The 27,471-nt window shown below is 43.3% G+C and overlaps 1 protein-coding gene across 2 annotated transcripts in view; it reads right to left on the bottom strand.

The window, feature by feature from the left end:
* Nucleotides 1-2,366: 2,366 nt before the first annotated feature.
* zgc:154058 (Transmembrane protein 150A-like) overlaps nucleotides 2,367-27,471 on the bottom strand; it is a 109,419-nt gene continuing 84,314 nt past the window's right edge. For both annotated transcript variants that reach the window (XM_067972660.1, XM_067972661.1), the window contains exons 7-8: nucleotides 10,217-10,394; nucleotides 2,367-5,382 (exon numbers count right to left, since the gene is read on the bottom strand). In XM_067972660.1, the coding sequence (XP_067828761.1) occupies nucleotides 5,138-5,382; nucleotides 10,217-10,394 (423 nt within the window). In that variant the 3' untranslated portion in view covers nucleotides 2,367-5,137. The remainder of the gene's footprint in view (nucleotides 5,383-10,216; nucleotides 10,395-27,471) is intronic.

A 27,471-nucleotide genomic window follows, 5' to 3' on the forward strand; every position in this document is an offset into this window, starting at 1 on the left:
CACCTGACCAGTCCATTGATATCTTCCTGCAGTCTACAGCTTTCCTCCTCACTATCAACCACATGGCCAATTTTTGTATCATCTGCAAACTTCTTGATCAAGCCCCCCACATTCAAGTCCAAATCATTAATACATACCACAAAAAGCAAGGGACCTCGTACTGAGCCTTGTAGAACCCCACTGGAAACAGCTTTCCAGTCGCAAAGACACCCGTCAACCATTACCCTTTGCTTCCTGCCACTGAGCCAATTTTGGATCCAACTAGCCACTTTCCCTTGGATCCTGGTGGCTTTTACTTTTTTGACCAGTCTGCCATGTGGGACCTTGTCAAAAGCCTTGCTTAAATCCATGTAGACTACATCAACCGCATTAACTTCATCGACCGTCCTTGTTACCTGCTCAAAAAATTCAATTAAGTTAGTCAAACACGACCTTCCCTTAACAAATCCACGCTGACTGTCCTTGATTAACCCGTGCTTTTCTAAATGACAATTTATGCTGTCCCTCAGAATCAATTCCAATAATTTCCCCACCGCCGAGGTTAGACTGACTGGCCTATAATTACTCGGTCTATCTCTTTCTCCCTTTTTAAACAACAGTACAATGTTAGCAGTCCTTCAATCCTCCAGCACCACGCCTGTAGCCAGGGAGAATTGGAAAATGATGGTCAGAGTCTCCACTATTTCCTCCCTTGCTTCTCTTAACAGCCTGGGACACATTTTATCCAGGCCTGGCGCTTTATCTACTTTCAATGAAGCTAAACCCCTTAATACTTCCTCTCTCACTGTATTTATCCCATCCAATATTTCACACTCCTCCTCCTTAACTACAATCTCTGCATCGTCCCCCTCTTTTGTAAAGACAGACGCAAAGTATTCATTAAGAATCATACCCACATCTTGCGCCTCCACACATAGGTTACCTTTTTGGTCTCTAATTGGCCCTACTCTTTCCTTAGTTATCCTCTTGCTGTTTATGTATTTATAAAACATTTTGGGGTTTTCTTTAATTTTACTTGCCAGTATTTTTTCATGCCCTCTCTTTGCTTTCCTAATTTCCTTTTTAATTTCACCCCTGCACTTTCTATACTCCTCTAGGCTTTCTGCAGTATTGAGCTCTCGGTGTCTGACATAAGTTTCCCTTTTTTGCCTTATCTTACCCTGTATGCACCTTGTCATCGAGGGGACTCTAGATTTGTCAGTCCCACCCTTTTTCTTTGTGGGAACATGTTTACTCTGAACCCCTTGAATCTCCCCCTTGAATGCCTCCCACTGCTCTGACACTGATTTACCTTCAAGTAGCTGTTTCCAGTCCACTTTTGCTAAATCATTTCTCAGCTTAGTAAAATTGGCCTTTCCCCAATTTAGAACTTTTATTCCTGTCTTTGTCTTTGTCCTTGTCCATACCATAACTATGCTAAATCTAACTGAATTATGATCACTACCACCAAAATGCTCTCCCACTGATACTCCTTCCACCTGCTCAGCTTCATTCCCTAAAACTAAAGCCAGAACTGCCTCCCTCCTTGTTGGACTTGCTACGTACTGGCTAAAAAAGTTCTCCTGAATGCAATTATAAGGATTATGCGTGTTCAGTTGCCAAGGCTTCTTGCTCTCTACAGATCCCCTCAGGCTAAAAATCACTTAATCAAACTTTAGTTCAATTTCTGTGAACCTGGCACATTTGTTTGTGGTTTGTGGTGCGTTTTGACGCTGCTGCCATACAGTGTGATGAAATAACATGTCTTTCCCTTGCATTTTTAGGTTGCAGTGGGATATCTTGTTATCGTTGGCCAGAGGCTACTTGTGCTTCAAAGGAACTGTGCCCTGTTTTTTTGAAAGATGCAATGTACTAATAAACACGATACCCTGCCCAATGTTATTCACCGTGTATTGTTCTGCTTTTTCCGCCTGGATTCCCCCACCCCCAATTTCTTCGCTCCTGAAGATTGCGGGGAGCAGCACCTCAGTGTTTCATCTAAGTGGACATTATTCATGTGTAAGCCAGAAAAAGGACCCTCAACGGGTTATTTTACCACAAAGTGCATCACAGCTGAGGCCGATCCTGTTCTCCCCTGATGCTCACACGCACTTGCATTCGCTGGAAAGTGATCGGGGCACTGAGGCCAACTCTAGCGCTCCCACTGTTACCCTGGCCAAGTTCAGCTAATTCAGCACACACTGGGAATCGAACTGGCAATCTGTTGGTTCGTTTGGCTCAGTGCCATATTTTGTTACCACCTGGGCTTTTCTATTGCTTCTGCATGAAGTAAGGGAACTGAAGCTGCTTTGTTGGTTCCCTGTGGAAATCTAGGAAATTAGGTCGCCATTTTGAAGTATAAGTACGTATGCTGAGACAGAGAGAACTTAATCCATGGAGATTGGCTATATTTGATCAAGAGCGTGAATTCTTTACACACAGTTGATGGGATATATCGATCAACCCAAGAAGATTGCTCAAAATGGCTGCCTCAACCCGATCACTAAGTTCTACAGCCCTGCTCGATCTTTTTCTACAAATGTTTGTCACTCAAATTGGGCAAGAGCCCAATTTTACCAGAATGTACTGAAGGAAGAAGAAGCAATAGTGCCCCTCCTTCCTTTGCTGGTGGTGGTTGTTGTTTTTGTATCTTCACGCTCTTCCCTTGGAGAATAGTGTGAAGTAGTGGACAGATTTGCGGGCTGATTAGCAATCTGACAGGGTGGCGTTGTCGTTGTTTTTGTATCTTCACACTCTTCCCTTGGAGAATAGTGTGAAGTAGTGGACAGATTCGCGGGCTGATTAACAGTCTGACAGGCCCGTGATGTGAGTGCTCCTTCTATGGCCGTCCTTTGCTGGTGGCCAAATATAATGCAACAGTTGGCTCTCTATAAGCCGCAGGGCTTCGGGCTGTGAGTAAGTGGCTGAAATTTGTCACTTGAGAAAGTTTCAGTGTCCTCCTTTAAGATAATCTCAGCACATTTGCTCGTAAGAAGTTGAAGAAATTTTTAAAAAGAAAAGCAAATTTCAAAAGTTTGCTTCTCAGATTTATGTCCAACAAAAACTTGCAATTTTACAGCATGTTTAACTTAGAAAAACACCCCAAGGCTCTTTACAGAGGAGAGAATGGAGTGGACACCAAGTCTTAATGGGGAGGTCAGGAGAGGGGACGGAAAGCTTGGTCCAAGAAGTGCGTTTGAGAAGGGTTTTAAAGATGGGAAGGGAGGTACAGAGATGGTGGGTTTGGGGAAGGAGTTGCAGAGAGTAGAGCTGAGGTAGCTGAAGACCGTGGAGCAGAGGGAGATGGGGGAGGGGAATGTACAGAACGTCAGAGTGAGGCACCAGAGGGCATGCTAAGGCTGGGGAAGGTTACAGAGGAGCAGAGGTTACAAGGCCTTGGAGGGTTTGGCAATGTACAACAAAGATTTTAAATTTCATCCATTGGGCATGTCCGCAATGGGTTGGATATATGGAATTATTACCTTCTCTGAAAAGTTAAAGTGGTTTTGATTGGATTCCAATACTACTGTGTACTGGCCCCTGAGGTACAAGCAGAATGTAACATTATAGTAGATAAACGGGAAAGTAGGGTTGAGGTCACAATCAGATCAGCCATGATCTTATCAAATGGCAGAGCAGGCTCGAGGGGCCGAATGGCCTACTCCTGCTCTTAATTCGTACGTATGTAGCAATTTCATATTTAAAATGTCACTTTGTATATTTTTAGATCTCGGATTTTTAAATGATGAGTTGGCTGGAATTGCAGTCTGTGTTTGCCTCTAGACAGGGGAGCTGATCGACATGCAACATTTCGGATAATTCGGCTGCTTGTTTTCACGGGTTTCCTGTCAGCTTGAATAAAATGTGCACACGTGCTTTAAACAAATCCAACTTCTAAAATTGACTTGTCTGTCACATACGAGAGTATGGCCTCATGGGTAGCTTAATGCTATCAGATGGCACCACAGAAAAATAGGACATAGCTCTCACTGCGCAGAGAGTCCCTGATCTCTTCAGAAGCTGATACTACAACAACAACTTGCATTTACATAGAGCCTTTAACACAGTAAAACATCCCACAGCGTTATCAGACAAAATCTGACACCAAGCCACATAAAGAGATATTTGGACGGGTGACCAAAAGCTTGGTCAAAGAGGTAGGTTTTAAGGAACGACTTAAAAGAGGAGAGAGAGGTAAAAGAGGCAGAGAGGCTTAGGGAGGGAATTCGAGACCTTGGGACCGAGACGTCTGAATGCACAGCCTCTAATGGTGGGGAGAAGGAAATCGGGGATGCACAGGAGGCCAGGATTGGTGGAGCGCGGAGATCTTGGAGGGTTGTACAGTTAGAGGAGGTTACAGAGATAGGGAGGGGCGATACTAATGGAGATGGACAGCAAGGATATTTATCAATGGAGGTGGGTGTAGACTCAATGCCAGATGCTTCTTTATTTGTAAAACTGAGAGAACTAAGGCCAGGCAGGTGCTCAGGGGGAGGGAGCATGGGGGAAGGAGGTATGTGCAGGGTCAATGAAGTGCACAGAGCCAAGGCCTGAGGCTCCAACTCTGGTCAACCTGCGCTGCTCTTGGACCGCTCCTGGTAAGTGGGATTGAAAATGTCTTAGAAACAGCATCTTGCCCCTCTCTGGCCTGGAAGCGGAGGATGACACAGAAACACACAGAATCAGTCGTTGAGTCGTCGATGTGTGAAATAAATGGAAATTGATTTTTAAAAAGTTAGTATTATAACTTCAATTTGGATGTTTAACTGTCCCATTTACAAAGGGTCAGTGCTACAAGCATCTCAAAGATATCAAGATCCTTTCTCAATACTCTAAATGGTCAATTCATTGCTCACATAAAATATATAATTCGTTCTTCTGTTATAAAAATCAAAGTTTTATAAAAAAAATGCAATTCCGTATAAATGTTCCAAAAATACCATTGGAAAAGGAAAAGCTTGGTCCTCTCGGGATGGCTTCTGTGTAACAGTATCCCTGATTGCTTCAAGAATCTGAGGTATCTAGTGATTTATTCTCCACATGGCATCAGGCAGTAATGCTCCACAAATACCCCGGACTCTTGGATTTTTATGGATGTTTTAAGGCAGAGTTACGGATGTGCCATAATAGTTCAACCAGCGTGTGAAGATCTTGAAGATTAGATCATGGCTATAGCTTCTTGGGTGCGGTTGATGCGCGTACTGGGGACTCTGTTGTTGTCTGATTTATGGGGGGTCCTCTTGCCTTTCTTTGCCAGCATTTCAAGGAAGGTGTTCTGAGTGATAGAGCCAAACTCCACAGCGAAGGTCCCGTAGAAAACCAGGATGATGATGGTGAAAACCCATTCGCATATTGCTGCCGCGTGCTGGAGCTGTGAGCTCTCCTGAATGAAGAAGACCCCACCTTGCAAGTTGGTTAAGGAATGTATATGGCAGGGTAAACTGGGTAATGGTGTTGCTATCATGGTGATTTTCTAGATTGCATTCCAGCTGTCCTTTCAGACCATATTCTAGGTGCTATTCCAGATTTGCTCTGCTTGACATTTCGGGTCACATTCCAGATGTTGCTCCAGATCACATTCTAGATGTTGCTCCAGGTCACATACTAGATGTTGATCCAGATCACATTCTAGATGTTAATCCCGATCACATTCTAGATGTTGCTCCAGGTCACATTCTAGATGTTGATCCAGGTCACATTCTGGATGTTGATCCAGATCACATTCTAGATGTTGCTCCAGGTCACATACTAGATGTTGATCCAGGTCATATTCTAGATGTTGATCCAGATCACATTCTAGATGTTGATCCAGATCACAGTCTAGATGTTGCTCCAGATCACATACTAGATGTTGATCCAGGTAACATTCTGGATGTTGATCCAGATCACATTCTAGACATTGATCCAAGTCACATTCTAGATGTTGCTCCAGGTCACATTCTAGATGTTGATCCTGGGCATATTCTAGATGTTATTCCAGGTCAAATTCTAGCTGTTGATCCAGATCACATTCTAGATGTTAATCCAGATCACATTCTAGATGTTGCTCCAGGTCACATTCTAGATGTTGCTCCAGGTCACATATTAGATGTTGATCCAGATCACATTCTAGATGTTGATCCAGATCACATTCTAGATGTTGATCCAGATCACATTCTAGATGTTGATCCAGATCACATTCTACATGTTGATGCAGATCACATTCTAGATGTTAAACCCAATCGCATTGTAGATGTTGATTCTGGGCATATTCTAGATGTTGATCCAGATCACATTCTAGATGTTAATCCTGATCACATTCTAGATGTTGCTCCAGGTCACATATTAGATGTTAATCCCGATTGCATTCTAGATGTTGCTCCAGGTCACATATTAGATGTTGAACCAGATCACATTCTAGATGTTGATCCAGATCACATTCTAGATGTTGATTCTAGGCATATTTTAGATGTTGCCCCAGGTCACATATTAGATGTTGATCCAGATCACATTCTAGATGTTGTTCCAGATCACATTCTAGATGTTGTTCCCGGTCACATACTAGATGTTGATCCAGGTCACATTCTAGATGTTATTCCTGGTCTCATTCTAGATGTTGATCCAGATCAAGTAATATTACACTTTGCAGCCTTAAACATACTTACGTGTTAGCAGCAGAATAATACATAATACAGCAGAATAATTCTAGATGTTAATCCCGATCACATTCTAGATGTTGCTCCAGGTCACATACTAGATGTTGATCAAGGTCACATTCTAGTTGTTGGTCCAGATCACATTCTAGATGTTGATGCAGATCTCATTCTAGATGTTGATCCAGATCACATTCCAGATGTTGATGCAGATCACATTCTAGATGTTGATCCAGATCACATTCCAGATGTTGATTCTGGGCATATTCTAGATGTTGTTCCTGGTCCCATTCTAGATCTAGTTCCAGATCACTTTCTAGATATTTTTGTACTGGAGGCAGAATGCCTGCATTCTAGATGTTGTTCCTGGTCACATTCTAGAAGTTGTTCTAGATTGCATTCTGCGTGACACTCTTAGGGATTCAATGGAAACCAGAAATGTAGCTCATCACACAGCGACAGCAGTCATCCCACGGAAGTGGAGCTGAAGCCTTGAACTAGAATCTTTCCAGTAAAACCAATATAAATTCCACTGTTAGAAACCAGCATGGAGCTTGTGTGAATACACAACATAACCATTTGTAGATTAATATTTTTGTCCTGCAAACTAGTAGGTTTCCCATGGCGATGCTCATGGTGGTCAGGGGATGCACTTTTTATAAGGACAGGAACATTATACAATGTAATGCACAATGTATTATTCTGCTGCTAACACGTACGTATGTTTAAGGATGCAAAGTGTAATATTTCTTGACATGAATGCTCGAGTCAGGCTGCAGATGAGAATATTGACTTTATTCACGGGGAGGTTGAATAAGAAGCTGCAGGCATTCTGAATCCAGTACTAAGTGCATTCGAAAGTGTGTGTCAGTACTAGCAGATTTTCCATGGCATTGCTCAAGGTGAATCAGAAGATATGCTTTATAATAGAAAAAGGAATGATAACAACAAAGTGTGAAAGGCGAAGTGTGACAGGAAGTAAGTGTGACACTTACAGGACATGTGCACTATATGCAAGGCTTTTATTGTGTAACATAAATAGATGCAGACGCTTTTCACTATACCTATTAATGACTTGGATGAAGGATTAGGAAGTTATATGTCCAAATTTGTAGACAACACTGAGTTTGGAGGCATAGTAAGCTGTGTAGATGGGAGCAGGAAATTACAGGAGGACATAGACAGACTAAGTAAGTGGGAAAACTATGGCAAATGGCGTTCAATAGGAGGAAGTGTGAGGTCATCCACTTTGGATCAGAGAAAGACAAATCGCAATATTTTCTTAATTGGGAGAGATCAGGAACTATGGAGGAGCAAATGACTATGGGTGCCCATGTACACAAAATGCAATCAAGATTGCATTTTGTATCTCAGTACTAGCTTTTAGTGATTTGTGTACATGGACACCCATAGTCATTTGCTCCTTCATAGTTCCTGATCTCTCCCAATTAAGAAAATGGAATATTGGCCTTTATCTCGAGGGTTGGAATACAAAAGTGAGGAAGTGATCCTTTCGTTGTTCAGAGCTTTGGTCAGGCCCCATCTGGAGCACTTTGTTCAATTTTCGGTACTGCACCTCAGGAAAGATATATTGGCCTTGGAAGGGGTGCTGAGCAGATTCACCAGAATGTTACTAGGGCGTAAAGGGTTAAATTATGAGGACAGGTTTAACAAGCATTGTTTGTTTACAGTTTAGAAGGTTGAGTGGGTGATCTAATCAAGGTCTTTAAAATGATAAAAGAATTCAATGGGCAGTTACAGAGAAACTATTTCCTCTGGTGGGGGAATCCAAAATAAGGGAGCATAATCACAAAATTAGAGCTAGGGCATTTAGGAGTGAAATCAGGAAGCACTTCTTCACACAAAGGGTAGTGGAAATCTAGACTTCTCTCCCCCAAAAGGCTGTGACTGCTCTGGTCAATTGAAATTTTAAAGACTGAGATCGACAGATTTTTGTTGGGTAAGGGTATCAAGGGATATGGAGCAAAGGCGGGTAATTGGAGTAGAGGTACAGGTCAGCCATGCTCTAATTGAATGGCGGAACAGATTCAAGGGGCTGAATGGCCTCCTCCTGTTTCTATGTTCCTACCAGGAGTTAATTCTCATCTTTAGTTATACAATGGCATAAAATTTCCACAAATGAACTATTTATGTTCAGATTTGGCTCTGAACTACAGTCTATGTGGAGAGGGAGAGAGAGAGGAAGGAACTTTAAATATGTTTATGCTGTTATGAACTTTGATGACACCTGGTTGGTGATTTTGGCTTCATACTGTTTCAGGGTTATAGTTCATAACTATCCCAGGCTGAGTCAAGAGGTCCAGAGAACAGATACTGACAGATCTCCAGCGTACATTAAGCAATACCATCTTACCGCTGTGACCAAGATACCGCCGTCTATTAAACACCTACAATGATCTTGTTTTAATATCTGCTTAAAACAGTTTGCACATCATTTTATTGCTAAGAAAGGTTTTTTTTCTACTTATTTCAGGATCAATCCTAAACCTAGTCTGATGAGAAGTGCCACCTAAAAGGGTAGGGATCTCACTGAGGCATATAAAGTATGAAATGGTTTAATTAAGGCAAGTCCAGAATGTTGGGGACACATACGAAACAAACATACAAAATTGACAGGCAGGAAAAGACCTGCTGGTCCATCAAGCCTGCCCCACACCATGGTGGCCGGTGCATCATGACTAAATAATTCCTCCCTCCCTCCCACCCTCTCCTCCCCGCCCCACTAATTCCATGAGTTCTCTCTGTTGACTGGGAGCCTTCACACTGGCCGTGCAAATCGGACATTGGGACACACGCTGTCCACGCTGTTCCAAAATTGTGGCCAGTGCGTGCCCGTATTTTCTGAATTGCGTTGCCAGCTCCCAGCCAGCAGTGTGGGCCCGTAGAATCACCGTGTCAAACCAGAGGACGTAAATTCAAATTGAAAAGAAAATTTGAAGCTGATATTAGAACTGTTTTTGCTCAAATGTGATAAATGTTTGTAATAATCTCCAGAGAGTGTTTTAGAGAGAGACGTCAGAAGCAGTCAAAATAACGGGTGGATAGTATGTTGGGAGTTAAGTTACTAGAGGGATGACCTTCAATGGGCCAAGGCTGCATCTGCAAATTAATTCATCTGTAAACTTAGGCTTAATAAAAACAGAAAGTGCTGGAAACACTCAACAGGTCAGGCCGCGTCTATAGAAGGGGATGGTGAAAACAAGACAAAGGGTGAGGTTGGAGGGAGGGATGGGGTCGGAAGAATGTGAAGGAGAAGAAGTATCAGGAGGGGCGTTGGTGTCTAAGAGTTGTTGAAGATTGCGGCCCTTGACACCTGAAAGAAAGTGTTTTGTTAAAGCGCCAGATGAGGCGAAGGATGAAATGGAACTGCGGACCAGGACAGCTCTGAGATAGAGTGAGTCGGTACTGCTGAAGAGAGAGGTGGAGAGCGGGCATGTGGCAGCGCATGGCGTTGAGCGTGGTAAACTTAGGGTGCTGTTGTACTACAGTCTGAGACTGGCTTAGAGGAATGTGTGGATGACTGGCCCAAGTTATACAGCTGCCTCCGCGCACTGTTTAGACAAAGTTCTCTGCATAAAGGATACTCAGAACAAGGGTGATGAAGGCCGCAATGGTCAGCAGGCCTCGGCAGTGGCCTATCCGGTAGTCCAGTGAGTTCTTTGCTATCCTGTAGGTGAGCACAGACTGCAAACAGATGAACAGCATACTGCTGGGAAATCCCACTCCAGCACCGACATAGTGTAGGACTTTGGCATTGTCAACCTGCAGACACAAGAGAACCAGTTGTTAGAAAGACGCCATTCTCTTCCCTCGACTTCACACGCTGCACTTTCAATTAGTCTTTCATCAGAATGTTAGTTCCAGTGAATGAAGCATTCCCTTCGCTTCAGGTCAAACTACACGGAAGCACCCTTTTCTAAAATCACATGATCAGCAGTTGCCATCTAAAGGTTAGCTCAATGACACCTATTTTCTGCCGTAAAGCGAATCAAAATATTAAAGAGCTACATCCTGTGGAGGGCATGCTGGTGCAGTGTGTTGATCTCACAGAATAGGGTGTTACACCGGAGGGCCGTTGTATATGGGCCAGTGTCAACCAACAACAACTTGTATTTATATAGCCCCTTTAACGTAGTAAAACGTCCCAAGGCGCTTCACAGGAGCGATTATCAAACACAAATGCGACACCAAGTCATATAAGGAGATTTTGGTCACCTATATTTAGGGAGGGAATTCCAGAGCTTTGGGCCTAGGCAGCTAGGATAAGAGATTATGATACCAGTAAGAGATGATTACAGCCTCTCTGATGGGAGTGACGGGAGGAAACAGATTCAAAGAACGAGGGAGACGGGGAACAGAAGGGATCAATGAAGTACAGCATGGAGTGGGAATCACAGCACACAGGAACTCCATCAGGAACACGTAGGGGCAGTTTGTAATGAGATGCACAAGCACCGTTGAGTAATGCACAGCAATCTTTAACAGCAGAGGGCAGTGTGCTCAGTGATCTCAACACATTGCACCAGCAACCGCGTGCAATACAAAGAGCTCCAGAAATGATCAATGATTATTACAGCAGTGTTCTTGTATCCACAGGAAATGTGCCCTACATATATACATATAAATATATAGATATATAGATAGATAGATATAAAAAGAGAAATCAGAAAAACTTATCATCTACAAAGGGATTGAAAGTGAAGTCCTGCTCTGCGATCCTCTGAGGACCCCAAAACATGTTAGGGTGCACTAAGCATATCGAGAATATATTTCACACAAACAGCAAGATTTGATTCTTCCCCATTAGGCAGGTTACCAGGTGTTGACAGAGATTTTCACAGTCTTGGGCCTGATAACAGAACCACTCAAGACTATCAACCTTGGCTCAGTGGGGAACACTCTTGCCTCAGTGTCAGAAGGTTGTGGGTGTCAAGCCCCATTCCAGTGACTTGAGCACATGATCTCAGGCTAACACTCCCAGTTCAGTATTGAGGGAGTGCTGCACTGCCGGATGTACGGTCTTTTAGATGAGATATTAAACTGAGGCCCTGTCTGCCTGCTCATGTAGATGTAAAAGATCCCATGGCACTATTCGAAGAAAAGCAGGGGAGTTCTCCTGGTGTCCTGGCCAATATTTATCCCTCAACCAACATCACAAAAAAACAGATGATCTAGTCACGTACCTCATTGCTGATTGTGGGACCTTGCTGTGCGCAAATTGGCTGCCATGTTTGCCTACAGTGACTACACTTCAGAAGTACTTAATTGGCTGTGAAGCACTTTGGGACGTCCTGAGGTCGTGAAAGGCGCCATATAAATTAAAGTTCTTCTCACTCAACCTGGATGTCGGCCCAACTCCTATACATGTACTCTTGCCCTGAACCCTTTCTCGTGTGATGGTTAGCAGCCAGCCCTGACATCGTCCTGCTGCACTCTCAATCCGCTTCATCACGACTATCAGCCTTTGTTCCTCTTTCCCCAGCCTTTGTAACAATTTCCCCATCCAAGTTTACACAAAACCCCGGAAATCAAAAAAAGCTCCAACAATTTACAAATAGGCGTCTTGCTATCATGAGGTATTTATAAACAAGGGCCTCGCCACCAGGGCTCCATTCAAAGAAGGGGACTTTCCTTTCAAGCTCCAGTCTTGTGTAAGATTGGAGGCAGTTGTGACACATTCAAGACTGCGGGAGTAAAGTTTCCACTGGTTTCCACCAGTAATATCAGTGCAATCCGGGCAGAATTGGCCGAACCAGCGCAAAAGATCGAGGAATTTTAAGCGTAAGTGAGTTACGCACAGAACCACTTACCTTCGTGTTTTCCACAATCTTTTACGCTGGTTTAAGATTCAATTCAAGTTATGGTGATAAACCCATTTTCAGCTGCATTAAGAAAACTGCACTAGGTTACCATTCTTAAATACATCAAGCAATACTTTTTAATGAAAAGAGAAAAAGAGAAACAATTCCGTTTTATTACGCCACCCGATTGCACTGGTCCGTTTTACGTTTGTGATTATGCAAATGAATTTTATGGGAAACTTGAATTGCAACCTAATCAGCGCAATTTCGAGTGCATTTTGGGCGCAATTTCCCGATTGCACCCAAAACAGAAAGTCTGGATGTCAGTCAAGCAGTCTGACAGCACAGAGGCAGTGGAGGGGTCGAGTGCGCTGCTAGAGAGGTAGAGCGGGGTGTTATTGACGTACCTGTGGAAACTGATCTTGTGTCTGCGGATAATGTCGCCAAGGGGTAGCATGTAGACGAGGGCAGAGTACTCTAAGGGTGAGGGAGGGAAGAGGAGGCATTGCTGGAGATGCATTGGCTGTGTTCGAGTGGGTAGGAATGGAACCGTCCAAGGGCACATCCCGTGGAGCTGGATGATGGAGGAGAAGCATTAGAGGAGGATGGCATGGTCAACCATGTGGAATGCTGCAGAGAGGTCGAGAAGTACAAGGAGGGATAATGAACCACAGTCATGGCCACAGCCACAGAGGATGTTGTTTGTGACTCCAGTGCTGTGAGGAAAACAAACTGGGTACAAATAGGAGATTACGGGCGAGATGGGCTTGGAGCGGGGCGATGAGGACCTTAAAGAGGAAAGGGAGATTGGAAATGAGGTGGGTGGCTGGCTAGTGGGTGAAGGGTGGGTTTTTTGAGGAGGGCAGCGATAACATGGTTTAGAAGGGGATAATGGCGGTAGGGTTGCCAACTCGGGTTGGAGCTATCCCTGGAGGTTTCACCACATGACTTCCCACCCCCACAGGTCTCTCCCAGTCAAACAGCACTTTTCCCATCTCCAATATTTTTATAGATAATAATAAACAAAAGTGTTCAAAGAAATTGAAAAGAACCCACAATTTGTAAAAATGCCCCTATATCTCCCGGGTTTGCTCCCAGCAGTGCCTAGGAGATTAATCTTTAGTTCCTGGAAATTCCAGGACAATCCCGAAAGGTTGGCAACCCGAGATGGGGGTCTTTCCATGCAGGGCTATGGGGAAAGAGTGGGTGAGTGGGATTAATTGGATGGATTCTTTCAAAGAGCCGGCACAGACATGATAGACCGAATGGCCTCCTTTTGTGCTGTAAGATTTGATGATTCTCTTTACAGATCCCGTCACGGACTTGCTGTGTATTTCCAGTAATTTTCTTTTTATTCCTACAGTTTGTATTCATTTCACATCATATTTTTTGGCTAGAATTATCAGGAATTTGAAAAATTGGTTCCCTCTATTCCCCAGAAAACAAATATTATTTTATAATGTCAACACTTAAATGTCATCTGACAACTGGCCTCTAAAGACTAGACAATAATAAACCTTTCCAGGGACAAGCTTTTAACTAACCTGCTGTTTGTGACTGTGTGTGTGGGGGAGAGGGGAAGTTGTATGTTTAGTTTCTGAGAAACAGCTGCATGTTCATTACTGTACTCGACGGCCATGAGATCTTTTGAGTCACACTGGGGTGTAAGGAGTTAGTGTGAAATGCTGGAAACCACAACCTAAGTGTAATCAGTGCACCAGCCACAACATTTAGCATCAAAACCTTTTCATTTTCTGTGGAGGATATTTAATGATTGCCTTCCGAAACATGCTTTCAAAAATGCCTCGAGGAATCTAATTATTTTTACGTGAGACTGTCGTAGTGCCTTACCGGAACCGGTTACTTTCATAATCATTTAACCTTGACCAAAAAAAGCCCACTTTTATCTTTCAGCTCGATCCTTTGATCTCATTCGAGCAGGCACAAGCCAGAAAGAAAAAAGTACCAAACTTTCTGTTCAGGCACCCTGTTGTTTAATATTGAGCCAGCAGATGGGAATCCGTTCAGACTGTAATCCCTTTGTTCCTTGATTTCATTTTGCACTCGCAATAAAGAAGCAACGAATGATTTTCACTTTTGAGGTGCCATGCTTAAGAACTTAGAAAACTCCATCTTGAGAAAGTCCTTGAGCTTCCTGGAGAGGCAAACAAGTTAGTAGCAAGTCTTAGTTAGAAGATAAGATGCTGCATTGAAAGAGGAACATTCTCTCAGACACCTTTTTATCCTCATTAAAGCTGCTTTTTGGAGCTAGTTTATAGAAACAGAATAGATTGAGGCTAATATATATGAACAATATAGATTGGGGTTGGTTTATAATAACAGTATAGACTGATATATATGAACAGTATAGACCATGGCTGTTTATAGTAACAGTATAGATTGAGGCTAATATATATGAACAATATAGATTGGGGTTGGTTTATAATAATAGTATAAATTGATATATATGAACAGTATAGACTGGGACTGGTTTATAGTAGCAATATAGACTGAGACTAATATACCTGTATATGAATAATATAGACTGGGACTGGTTTATAGTAGCAGTATAGACTGAGACTTAAAAATATGAACAATATTGACTGGGACTGGTTTACAGTAACAGTATAGACTGAGACCGATATACATGAAGATCATGGACTGGGGCTGCTTTGGATGGATAGTCTAGATTGGGGTTGCTAATTAACGGGGTAGCAGTGACAGTGGGTTCAATATCAATAAATAAAATGAGCATTGTGCTTTAATAGTAATAGTACAGACTAGATTTTGTGCTTTAATAGTAACAGTACAGGGTAGAGGCAGCTTTCTAAGGAAAATACAGTCTGGGGATGTTGCACTACAGGGAAAGTATAAAATGGCACTGGTGTATTCTCCTTAGAGACTAAGTGAAGTAGTGGAAGGATTCGTGGACTGATTAGCAGTCTGACAGGCCGCAATGTCAATGCTCCTTCCAGGGCCGTAACCATCTTTATACTGGATGATAGTCCTATACATTGGGAGGGTTTTATGGGCTCACACGAACAATATGATGAGGTGGGGGAAGTGACCCACACCCACCAGACACGAGTAGCTCCATGGACGTCAACCCAGAATTCAGAGCCGGAGCTCTGGTCTCCACTCACTAGGACTGTCTGGAGTGGGGTTTGAACCCTGCACTTTCTCACTCAGAGGTGGAAATGCTACCACTGAGTCAAAAGCTCATTCATGGAGTGGGATTGTTCAAAGGAACAGTGTAGATTGAGGCTGCTTTATAGGGACTGTGTAGAGTGGGGCTGCTTTATAGGGACTGTGTAGAGTGGGGCTGCTTTATAGGGACTGTGTAGAGTGGGGCTGCTTTATAGGGACTGTGCAGAGTGGGGCTGCTTTATAGGGACTGTGCAGAGTGGGGCTGCTTTACAGGGACTGTGTAGAGTGGGGCTGCTTTACAGGGACTGTGTAGAGTGGGGCTGCTTTATAGGGACTGTGTAGAGTGGGGCTGCTTTATAGGGACTGTGTAGAGTGGGGCTGCTTTATAGGGACTGTGTAGAGTGGGGCTGCTTTACAGGGACTGTGTAGAGTGCGTTTGTTTTATGAGGGCAACACAGGTTAGAGTTATTTTATAGGATCAGTGTAGAGTAAAGCTGCTTTATAGGTACAGAGTGAGTTTGTTTTATAGGAACAGTATAGATTGCGGTTGCTTTATAGGATCAGTGTAGAGTAAAGCTGCTTTATAGGGATGGTGTAAAGTGAGTTTGTTTTATAGAGTGGGCTGCGTTATAGAGGCTGTACTGCTAGAAGCACAGGCTCTGATATCTTGAGCAAGGTGGCACACTCCAAATCATTGACAGAATTCACTGACGGTGTGAAGGTGTAATTATGAGGTGTGTGTTGCCATTGCTTTAGTTTAGAAAAACACAGCTTTTGTACTTTCGCTTCATTCAAAGGCGCCATTTGTTGTGTATTTTAATTAATTTTAAAATAAAAGTCAGGCATGGAGTGTGATCCAATCCCTCAGGAATACCGAGCCTGCAATGGGTTCATTATTTCAGCTCTAAGCTGAACAATATTTAGGTATAATCCTTCAAGGGATTGGATGAAACAATCTAGATGGTGGTTATTATGGTATATTTACAGCCAGAAGGCAAACAGAACCAAAGAAAGGACAACAAAAGATTTAGTTTGCCCTTTTCTATATGTATTTTATTCTAGTTATTGGAGCTGTGTTAATAGATAGAGTTAGGAAGCCTGAAGTTATGAGCTCTGTTGTTTTTTTAATTAAGAAAACCAGGCCCACAATGCAGGGCCCCATCAAGGTTGAAAGAAGATGAGGTAAATTAAGAAGTAGTGATTAGGGGGACACTAAGATCGGGTTTTAAAACCCCGTAGATTGTGGGAAGAAGGGAAGACCGAGTGAGGAAAAAGGTTGGGAAACAAAGAGTTAGAGTAGGAGTTGATGAGGTAAATGAAAAAGAATGGCCTAAAGGAAAGGCATGAATGGGCTTGAAAGCTTTGTCAGTAAATCTGTCAGTCTGGTAAAAGCCAAAGGTGGAATTTCCACTTTTATTCCAGGAGCTCTCACTCTTTAATTTGTCAGACGTGACTTAAATAAACAAACAGAATCTGTACTTACATGTTAGGGCAAGTGTCTACCGCATAACCATTCAATGGAAGGCTCTGTGGCCACTGCCACTGATAACCTAATGGATCGGATTTTGCTGTGACTATAGCGGTGAGACTAACAGCGCTCACTGTTATTTATGCGCAAATCGGACAGTAACTTCTGGCGACCGCACATGCGCAGTTAAACGCGGAAATCCGGGAGTTGCTGTCCGAGATGTGCCACTCCTCTGTAAGCTGCGCGAAAATGATATCTCGCTGGCTTACTCCCCCAGTGTGAAGTTCCTGTACTGACATCGTAGACACGGACTAAACTCGCCACAAAAGGTTAGGGTTTATCCATTCCAGTCTAAGTACCTTTTTACTGGCATGGTAAGTCTTAATTACTGCCAAACAACCTCCCTGGCACTGAAAATTAACTTTTTACAAGTGTGGAGCCTCATTCCTTCAGCTTTTAATTATTGTTGGAAATTTTTTTAAAAATGTAAATAAAATTATTTTTCTTTCTGTCTCTTTTCTCTCTCGTTTAATCCAATCTGTCTATCCCTCTCTTTCTGTACCTGATTTCACCTTGAATTCACTATTCTAACTCACACTTCCCGGTTCAGACTCTGCGCTGCTCATTAATGATTCTTCAATCTGATTGGTTAGGGAGATACCCAGTCGCTTGCCCTGTTCACACAGGTCCCAGATGCCCTGTAGGGGACGCCGTGCTCTTTGGCTGTCCCGCTGACAGCAACTTGCCGTGCAAAACCCCGTAGAAAGTCTACGGGCAAGTGTAAGTCTGACCAACGACTAGCACCGTTCGTTTGCTGCTCACAGCAAAGTCCGGCACAATAAGGTGTCATCCAGAACCTTAACAAAAAACTTTATTACTTCCTTTCAAGGACCGGAAACTCAAGTAACTCTTGGACACCAGTCTACCTCCCGATCCCTCTTCCCGTTCATCTCCTTCTGTCTCGATCTTTCCCTCTAACTTCACCCCTTGCCGTATTTTCACCATTTCCTCTGACCTTCACCCTCTGACCCTGAACGATCTGCCTTCGGTTTCATTCCCCATTTGCCCCCACTCTAACGAATTCCGAGCTCAAGACAAGCTTGTCTTCTGCCGCCTTTGCCTTCAGGCTTTCTCTTTTGGCCGGTGTGGGTGGGGGGGCATGCATTGGACCCTTTCTACTGTCTCCAGCCTTCACTACCCTCCAGGACCCCACCCTCTAGCCTCTCGTGTTTTCTGAATCTTTTCACCAAGTACTGCCACCATGATATTGGCTATCTCAGTTTCTCCACTCCCCTTACTCACTCCAATCTAGCACCCTCTGAGCTTGCAGTGCTACATTCTCTTAGCAGGCCTGCTGACAAAGGAGGCGCCATTGTTATATGGCTGACGCCAATCACCGACTCCGATAACTCCTCCTACCTCTCCGTGCACTGTGACCCCACTTCTTTAAACACCCAAGCTAATATTTTGCTAACTGTGACCAAACTCATCTCTCCTGGAGATTTTCCCCCTACTGCCTCCAACCTCATAGACCCCTAACCCCATACGGCCAATCTTTACCTCCTCCCCATGATTCACAAAACAGGACTGTTTTGGTCGACCAATTGTTTCAGCTTGCTGCTGTTCCACTGAACTAATTTTCTCTTGACACTCGTCCCCCTCCGCACCGCCCCCCACCAGTCTCTATCCACCTCTCCTCTGCCGCTTTAATGATTTATCAGATTCTCCGGACCTCATCATCTTTTCACTAGGGACGTACAGTCTCCCCACACCTCCATCCCGCACCATGATGTCCTGCGACCCTCCACTTCTTCCTTGAACAGCGGCCCAACCAATCCCCGCCCACCACCACCCTCCTCAGCCTGACTGCGCTTGTTTTCACCTTGAACAACTTCTCTTTTGACTCCACTCACTTCCTCCAGATATAAAGGTGTCGCTATGGGAACCCACATGGACTTCAGCTATTCTTGTCTTTAGGTAAGGGATGTTTCTTACTCTCGCTCTGAATTTCATTAACTATGCTTCCAATTTCCACCCATCCCTCACCTTCATTGCTGACACTTCCCTTCCTATTGTGCACCTTCCTCTATCTCTGGAAATGAGCTTTCTACTGACATCAATTACAACCTGGAGTTTGCATCTTCCCAGTCTGCATCCTGTAAAGACTCCATCCCTTTTTCCCCGTCTGCTTCGAATCAGCTCTAATGGCTCCCACAACATGGCTGCAGAACCGTTGCCCTTTTTCTCAGCCAAAGATTACACCTATTCTATTGGATCATGGCTGATCTGTCCGATAGAAACATAGAAAATAGGAGCAAGAATGAAATGACTTAAGGCAGTCTCAACCCATTTACCTGGTTTTGATCCATGTCCCTTGATATGTAAACTTGAGCTCATCCAAAGCTCTGCCGCCCGTATCCTAACGCGCACCAGGTCCCGTTCACCCATCACCCTTGTGCTCGGTGACCTACATTGGCTCCCAGTCCTGCAACACCTCGATTTTAAAATTCTCATCCTTGTTTTCAAATCCCTCCATGGCCTCGCCCCTCCCTAGCTCTGTAACCTTCCTCCAGCCCTACAACCCTCCGAGATCTCTGCGCTCATCTAATTCTGGCCTCTTGTGCATCCCCGATTTTAATCGCCCCACCATTGGTGGCCATGCCTTCAGCTGTTTAGACTCTAAGTTCTGGAATTCCCTCCATAAACCCATGTTTATACAATCTGTCCTCATAATTTAAATCTTTAAGTCTTGGTATCATTCTGGTAAATCTGCACTGTTCCTCCTCCAAGGCCAATATATCCTTCCTGAGGTGCAATGCCCAGAACTGAACACAGTCTCCAGATGGGGTCTGACGAAAGCATTGTACAACTGAAGCATCACTTCCTCCCATTTGCATTCCAGCCCCCTTGAGTTACATGCCGACATTCTATTAGCCTTTCAGATTACTTACCCGTGCTTTTAGTGATTTGTCGACATGGACACCCAAATCCCGTTGCTCCTCCACAGTTTCAAGTCTCTCGCCATTAAGAAATATAGCACTGAAGTGTGGCCTGTGCACGCTGAGGTATAACCCATGCCAAGTGAGGTATAACCCACACACAATGAGGTATAATCCACACACACTGAGGTATAATCCACACACAATGAGGTATAATCCACACACACTGAGATATAATCCACACACACTGAGATATAATCCACACATACTGAGGTATAATCCACACACACTGAGGTATAATCCACACACACTGAGATATAACCCACACACACTGAGGTATAATCCACACACACTGAGGTATAATCCACACACACTGAGAAATAATCCACACACACTGAGGTATAATCCACACACACTGAGGTATAATCCACACACACTGAGATATAACCCACACACACTGAGGTATAATCCACACACACTGAGATATAACCCACACACACTGAGATATAATCCACACACACTGAGGTATAATCCACACACACTGAGGTATAATCCACACACACTGAGGTATAATCCACACACACTGAGGTACAATCCACACACACTAAGGTATAATCCACACACACTGAGGAATAATCCACACACACTGAGGTATAATCCACACACACTGAGATATAATCCACACACACTGAGATATAATCCACACACACTGAGATATAATCCACACACACTGAGGTATAATCCACACACACTGAGATATAATCCACACACACTGAGGTATAATCCACACACACTGAGATATAATCCACACACACTGAGGTATAATGCACACACACTGAGGAATAATCCACACACACTGAGGTATAATCCACACACACTAAGGTATAATCCACACACACTGAGGTATAATCCACACACACTGAGGTATAATCCACACACACTGAGGTATAATCCACACACACTGAGGTATAATCCACACACACTGAGGTATAATGCACACACACTGAGGAATAATCCACACACACTGAGGTATAATCCACACACACTAAGGTATAATCCACACACACTAAGGTATAATCCACACACACTAAGATATAATCCACACACACTAAGGTATAATCCACACACACTGAGGTATAATCCACACACACTGAGATATAATCCACACACACTGAGATATAATCCACACACACTGAGGTATAATTGACACACACTGAGGAATAATCCACACACACTGAGGTATAATCCACACACACTGAGGTATAATTGACACACACTGAGGTATAATCCACACACACTGAGGTATAATTGACACACACTGAGGTATAATCCACACACACTGAGGTATAATTGACACACACTGAGGTATAATTGACACACACTGAGGTATAATCCACACACACTGAGGTATAATCCACACACACTGAGGTATAATCCACACGCACTGAGGTATAATCCACACACACTGAGGTATAATCCACACACACTGAGGTATAATCCACACACACTGAGATATAATCCACACACACTGAGGTATAATCCACACACACTGAGATATAACCCACACACACTGAGGTATAATCCACAAACACTGAGGTATAATCCACACACACTGAGGTATAATCCACACGCACTGAGGTATAATCCACACACACTGAGGTATAATCCACACGCACTGAGGTATAATCCACACACACTGAGGTATAATCCATGCCCAGTGAGGCATAATCCACACACACTGAGGTATAATCCACACACACTGAGATATAATCCACACACACTGAGATATAATCCACACACACTGAGGTATAATCCACACACACTGAGGTATAATCCACACACACTGAGGTATAATCCACACACACTGAGGTACAATCCACACACACAAAGGTATAATCCACACACACTGAGGAATAATCCACACACACTGAGGTATAATCCACACACACTGAGATATAACCCACACACACTGAGATATAATCCACACACACTGAGGTATAATCCACACACACTGAGATATAATCCACACACACTGAGGTATAATCCACACACACTGAGATATAATCCACACACACTGAGGTATAATGCACACACACTGAGGAATAATCCACACACACTGAGGTATAATCCACACACACTAAGGTATAATCCACACACACTGAGGTATAATCCACACACACTGAGGTATAATCCACACACACTGAGGTATAATCCACACACACTGAGGTATAATCCACACACACTGAGGTATAATGCACACACACTGAGGAATAATCCACACACACTGAGGTATAATCCACACACACTAAGGTATAATCCACACACACTAAGGTATAATCCACACACACTGAGATATAATCCACACACACTAAGGTATAATCCACACACACTGAGGTATAATCCACACACACTGAGATATAATCCACACACACTGAGATATAATCCACACACACTGAGGTATAATTGACACACACTGAGGAATAATCCACACACACTGAGGTATAATCCACACACACTGAGGTATAATTGACACACACTGAGGTATAATCCACACACACTGAGGTATAATTGACACACACTGAGGAATAATCCACACACACTGAGGTATAATCCACACACACTGAGGTATAATTGACACACACTGAGGTATAATCCACACACACTGAGGTATAATTGACACACACTGAGGTATAATCCACACACACTGAGGTATAATTGACACACACTGAGGTATAATTGACACACACTGAGGTATAATCCACACACACTGAGGTATAATCCACACACACTGAGGTATAATCCACACACACTGAGGTATAATCCACACGCACTGAGGTATAATCCACACACACTGAGGTATAATCCACACACACTGAGGTATAATCCACACACACTGAGATATAATCCACACACACTGAGGTATAATCCACACACACTGAGATATAACCCACACACACTGAGGTATAATCCACACACTCTGAGGTATAATCCACACACACTGAGGTATAATCCACACGCACTGAGGTATAATCCACACACACTGAGGTATAATCCACACGCACTGAGGTATAATCCACACACACTGAGGTATAATCCATGCCCAGTGAGGCATAATCCACACACACTGAGGTATAATCCACACACACTGAGATATAATCCACACACACTGAGATATAATCCACACACACTGAGGTATAATCCACACGCACTGAGGTATAATCCACACACACTGAGGTATAATCCATGCCCAGTGAGGCATAATCCACACACACTGAGATATAATCCACACGCACTGAGGTATAATCCACACACACTGAGGTATAATCCACACACACTGAGGTATAATCCACACACACTGAGGTATAATCCACACACACTGAGGTATAATCCACACACACTGAGGTATAATCCACACACAGTGAGATATAATCCACACACACTGAGGTATAATCCACACACACTGAGGTATAATCCACACACACTGAGGTATAATCCACACACACTGAGGTATAATCCACACACAGTGAGATATAATCCACACACACTGAGGTATAATCCACACACACTGAGGTATAATCCACACACACTGAGGTATAATCCACACACACTGAGATATAATCCACACACACTGAGGTATAATCCACACACACTGAGGTATAATCCACACACACTGAGGTATAATCCACACACAGTGAGATATAATCCACACACACTGAGGTATAATCCACACACACTGAGGTATAATCCACACACAGTGAGGTATAATCCACACAATCTGAGGTATAATCCACACACACTGAGGTATAATCCACACACACTGAGGTATAATCCACACACACTGAGATATAACCCACACACACTGAGGTATAATCCACACACACTGAGGTATAATCCACAAACACTGAGGTATAATCCACACACACTGAGGTATAATCCACACACACTGAGATATAACCCACACACACTGAGGTATAATCCACACACACTGAGGTATAATCCACACACACTGAGATATAATCCACACAGACTGAGGTATAATCCACACACACTGAGATATAATCCACACACACTGAGATATAATCCACACACACTGAGGTATAATCCACACACACTGAGGAATAATCCACACACACTGAGATATAATCCACACAGACTGAGGTATAATCCACACACACTGAGATATCATCCACACACACTGAGGTATAATCCATGCCCAGTGAGGTATAATCCACACACACTGAGGTATAATCCACACACACTGAGGTATAATCCACACACACTGAGGTATAATCCACACACACGGAGGTATAATCCACACACACTGAGGTATAATCCACACACACTGAGATATAATCCACACACACGGAGGTATAATCCACACACACTGAGGTATAATCCACACACACTGAGATATAATCCACACACACTGAGGTATAATCCACACACACTGAGGTATAATCCACACACACTGAGATATAATCCACACACACTGAGGTATAATCCACACACACTGAGATATAATCCACACACACTGAGGTATAATCCATGCCCAGTGAGGTATAATCCACACACACTGAGATATAATCCACACACACTGAGGTATAATCCACACACACTGAGATATAATCCACACACACTGAGGTATAATCCACACACACTGAGGTATAATCCACACACACTGAGATATAATCCACACACACTGAGGTATAATCCACGCCCAGTGAGGTATAATCCACACACACTGAGGTATAATCCACACACACTGAGATATAATCCACACACACTGAGGTATAATCCAGGCCCAGTGAGGTATAATCCACACACACTGAGGTATAATCCACACACACTGAGGTATAATCCACACACACTGAGGTATAATCCACACACACTGAGGTATAATCCAGGCCCAGTGAGGTATAATCCACACACACTGAGATATAATCCACACACACTGAGGTATAATCCACACACACTGAGGTATAATCCACACACACTGAGATATAACCCACACACACTGAGGTATAATCCACACACACTGAGGTATAATCCACACACACTGAGGTATAATCCACACACACTGAGGTATAATCCACACACACTGAGGTATAATCCACACACACTGAGGTATAATCCACACACACTGAGGTATAATCCACACACACTGAGGTATAATCCACACACACTGAGATATAACCCACACACACTGAGGTATAACCCACACACACTGAGGTATAATCCACACACACTGAGGTATAATCCACACACACTGAGGTATAATCCACACACACTGAGGTATAATCCACACACACTGAGGTGTAATCCACACACACTGAGATATAACCCACACACACTGAGGTATAATCCACACACACTGAGATATAACCCACACACACTGAGGTATAATCCACACACACTGAGATATAACCCACACACACTGAGATATAATCCACACACACTGAGGAATAATCCACACACACTGAGGTATAATCCACACACACTGAGGTATAATCCACACACACTGAGATATAATCCACACACACTGAGGTATAATCCACACACACTGAGGTATAATCCACACAGACTGAGGTATAATCCACACACACTGAGGTATAATCCACACACACTGAGGTATAATCCACACAGACTGAGGTATAATCCACACACACTGAGATATAATCCACACACACTGAGGTATAATTCACACACACTGAGGTATAATCCACACACACTGAGGTATAATCCACACACACTGAGGTATAATTCACACACACTGAGGTATAATCCACACACACTGAGGTATAATCCACACAGACTGAGGTATAATCCACACACACTGAGATATAATCCACACACACTGAGGTATAATCCACACACACTGAGATACAATCCACACACACGGAGGTATAATCCACACACACTGAGGTATAATCCACACACACTGAGATATAATCCACACACACTGAGGTATAATTCACACACACTGAGGTATAATCCACACACACTGAGATATAATCCACACACACTGAGGTATAATCCACACACACTGAGGTATAATCCACACACACTGAGATATAATCCACACACACTGAGGTATAATCCACACACACTGAGATATAATCCACACACACTGAGGTATAATCCACACACACTGAGATATAATCCACACGCACTGAGGTATAATCCATGCCCAGTGAGGTATAATCCACACACACTGTGGTATAATCCATGCCAAGTGAGGTATAATTGACACACACTGAGGTATAATCCACACACACTGAGGTATAATCCACACACACTGAGGTATAATCCACACACACTGAGGTATAATCCACACACACTGAGGTATAATCCACACACACTGAGATATAATCCACACACACTGAGGTATAATCCACACACACTGAGATATAATCCACACACACTGAGGTATAATCCACACACACTGAGGTATAATTCACACACACTGAGGAATAATCCACACACACTGAGGTATAATCCACACAGACTGAGGTATAATCCACACACACTGAGGTATAATCCACACACACTGAGGTATAATCCACACAGACTGAGGTATAATCCACACACACTGAGATATAATCCACACACACTGAGGTATAATTCACACACACTGAGGTATAATCCACACACACTGAGGTATAATCCACACACACTGAGGTATAATTCACACACACTGAGGTATAATCCACACACACTGAGGTATAATCCACACAGACTGAGGTATAATCCACACACACTGAGGTATAATCCACACACACTGAGGTATAATCCACACACACTGAGATACAATCCACACACACGGAGGTATAATCCACACACACTGAGGTATAATCCACACACACTGAGATATAATCCACACACACGGAGGTATAATCCACACACACTGAGGTATAATCCACACACACTGAGATATAATCCACACACACTGAGGTATAATCCACACACACTGAGGTATAATCCACACACACTGAGATATAATCCACACACACTGAGGTATAATCCACACACACTGAGATATAATCCACACACACTGAGGTATAATCCACACACACTGAGATATAATCCACACACACTGAGGTATAATCCATGCCCAGTGAGGTATAATCCACACACACTGTGGTATAATCCATGCCAAGTGAGGTATAATTGACACACACTGAGGTATAATCCACACACACTGAGGTATAATCCACACACACTGAGGTATAATCCACACACACTGAGATATAATCCACACACACTGAGGTATAATCCACACACACTGAGATATAATCCACACACACTGAGGTATAATCCACACACACTGAGATATAATCCACACACACGGAGGTATAATCCACACACACTGAGGTATAATCCACACACACTGAGATATAATCCACACACACTGAGGTATAATCCACACACACTGAGATATAATCCACACACACTGAGGTATAATCCACACACACTGAGATATAATC

The sequence above is a fragment of the Heptranchias perlo genome, chromosome 36, assembly GCF_035084215.1.
Source record: "Heptranchias perlo isolate sHepPer1 chromosome 36, sHepPer1.hap1, whole genome shotgun sequence".
NCBI classification, from domain to species: domain Eukaryota; kingdom Metazoa; phylum Chordata; class Chondrichthyes; order Hexanchiformes; family Hexanchidae; genus Heptranchias; species Heptranchias perlo.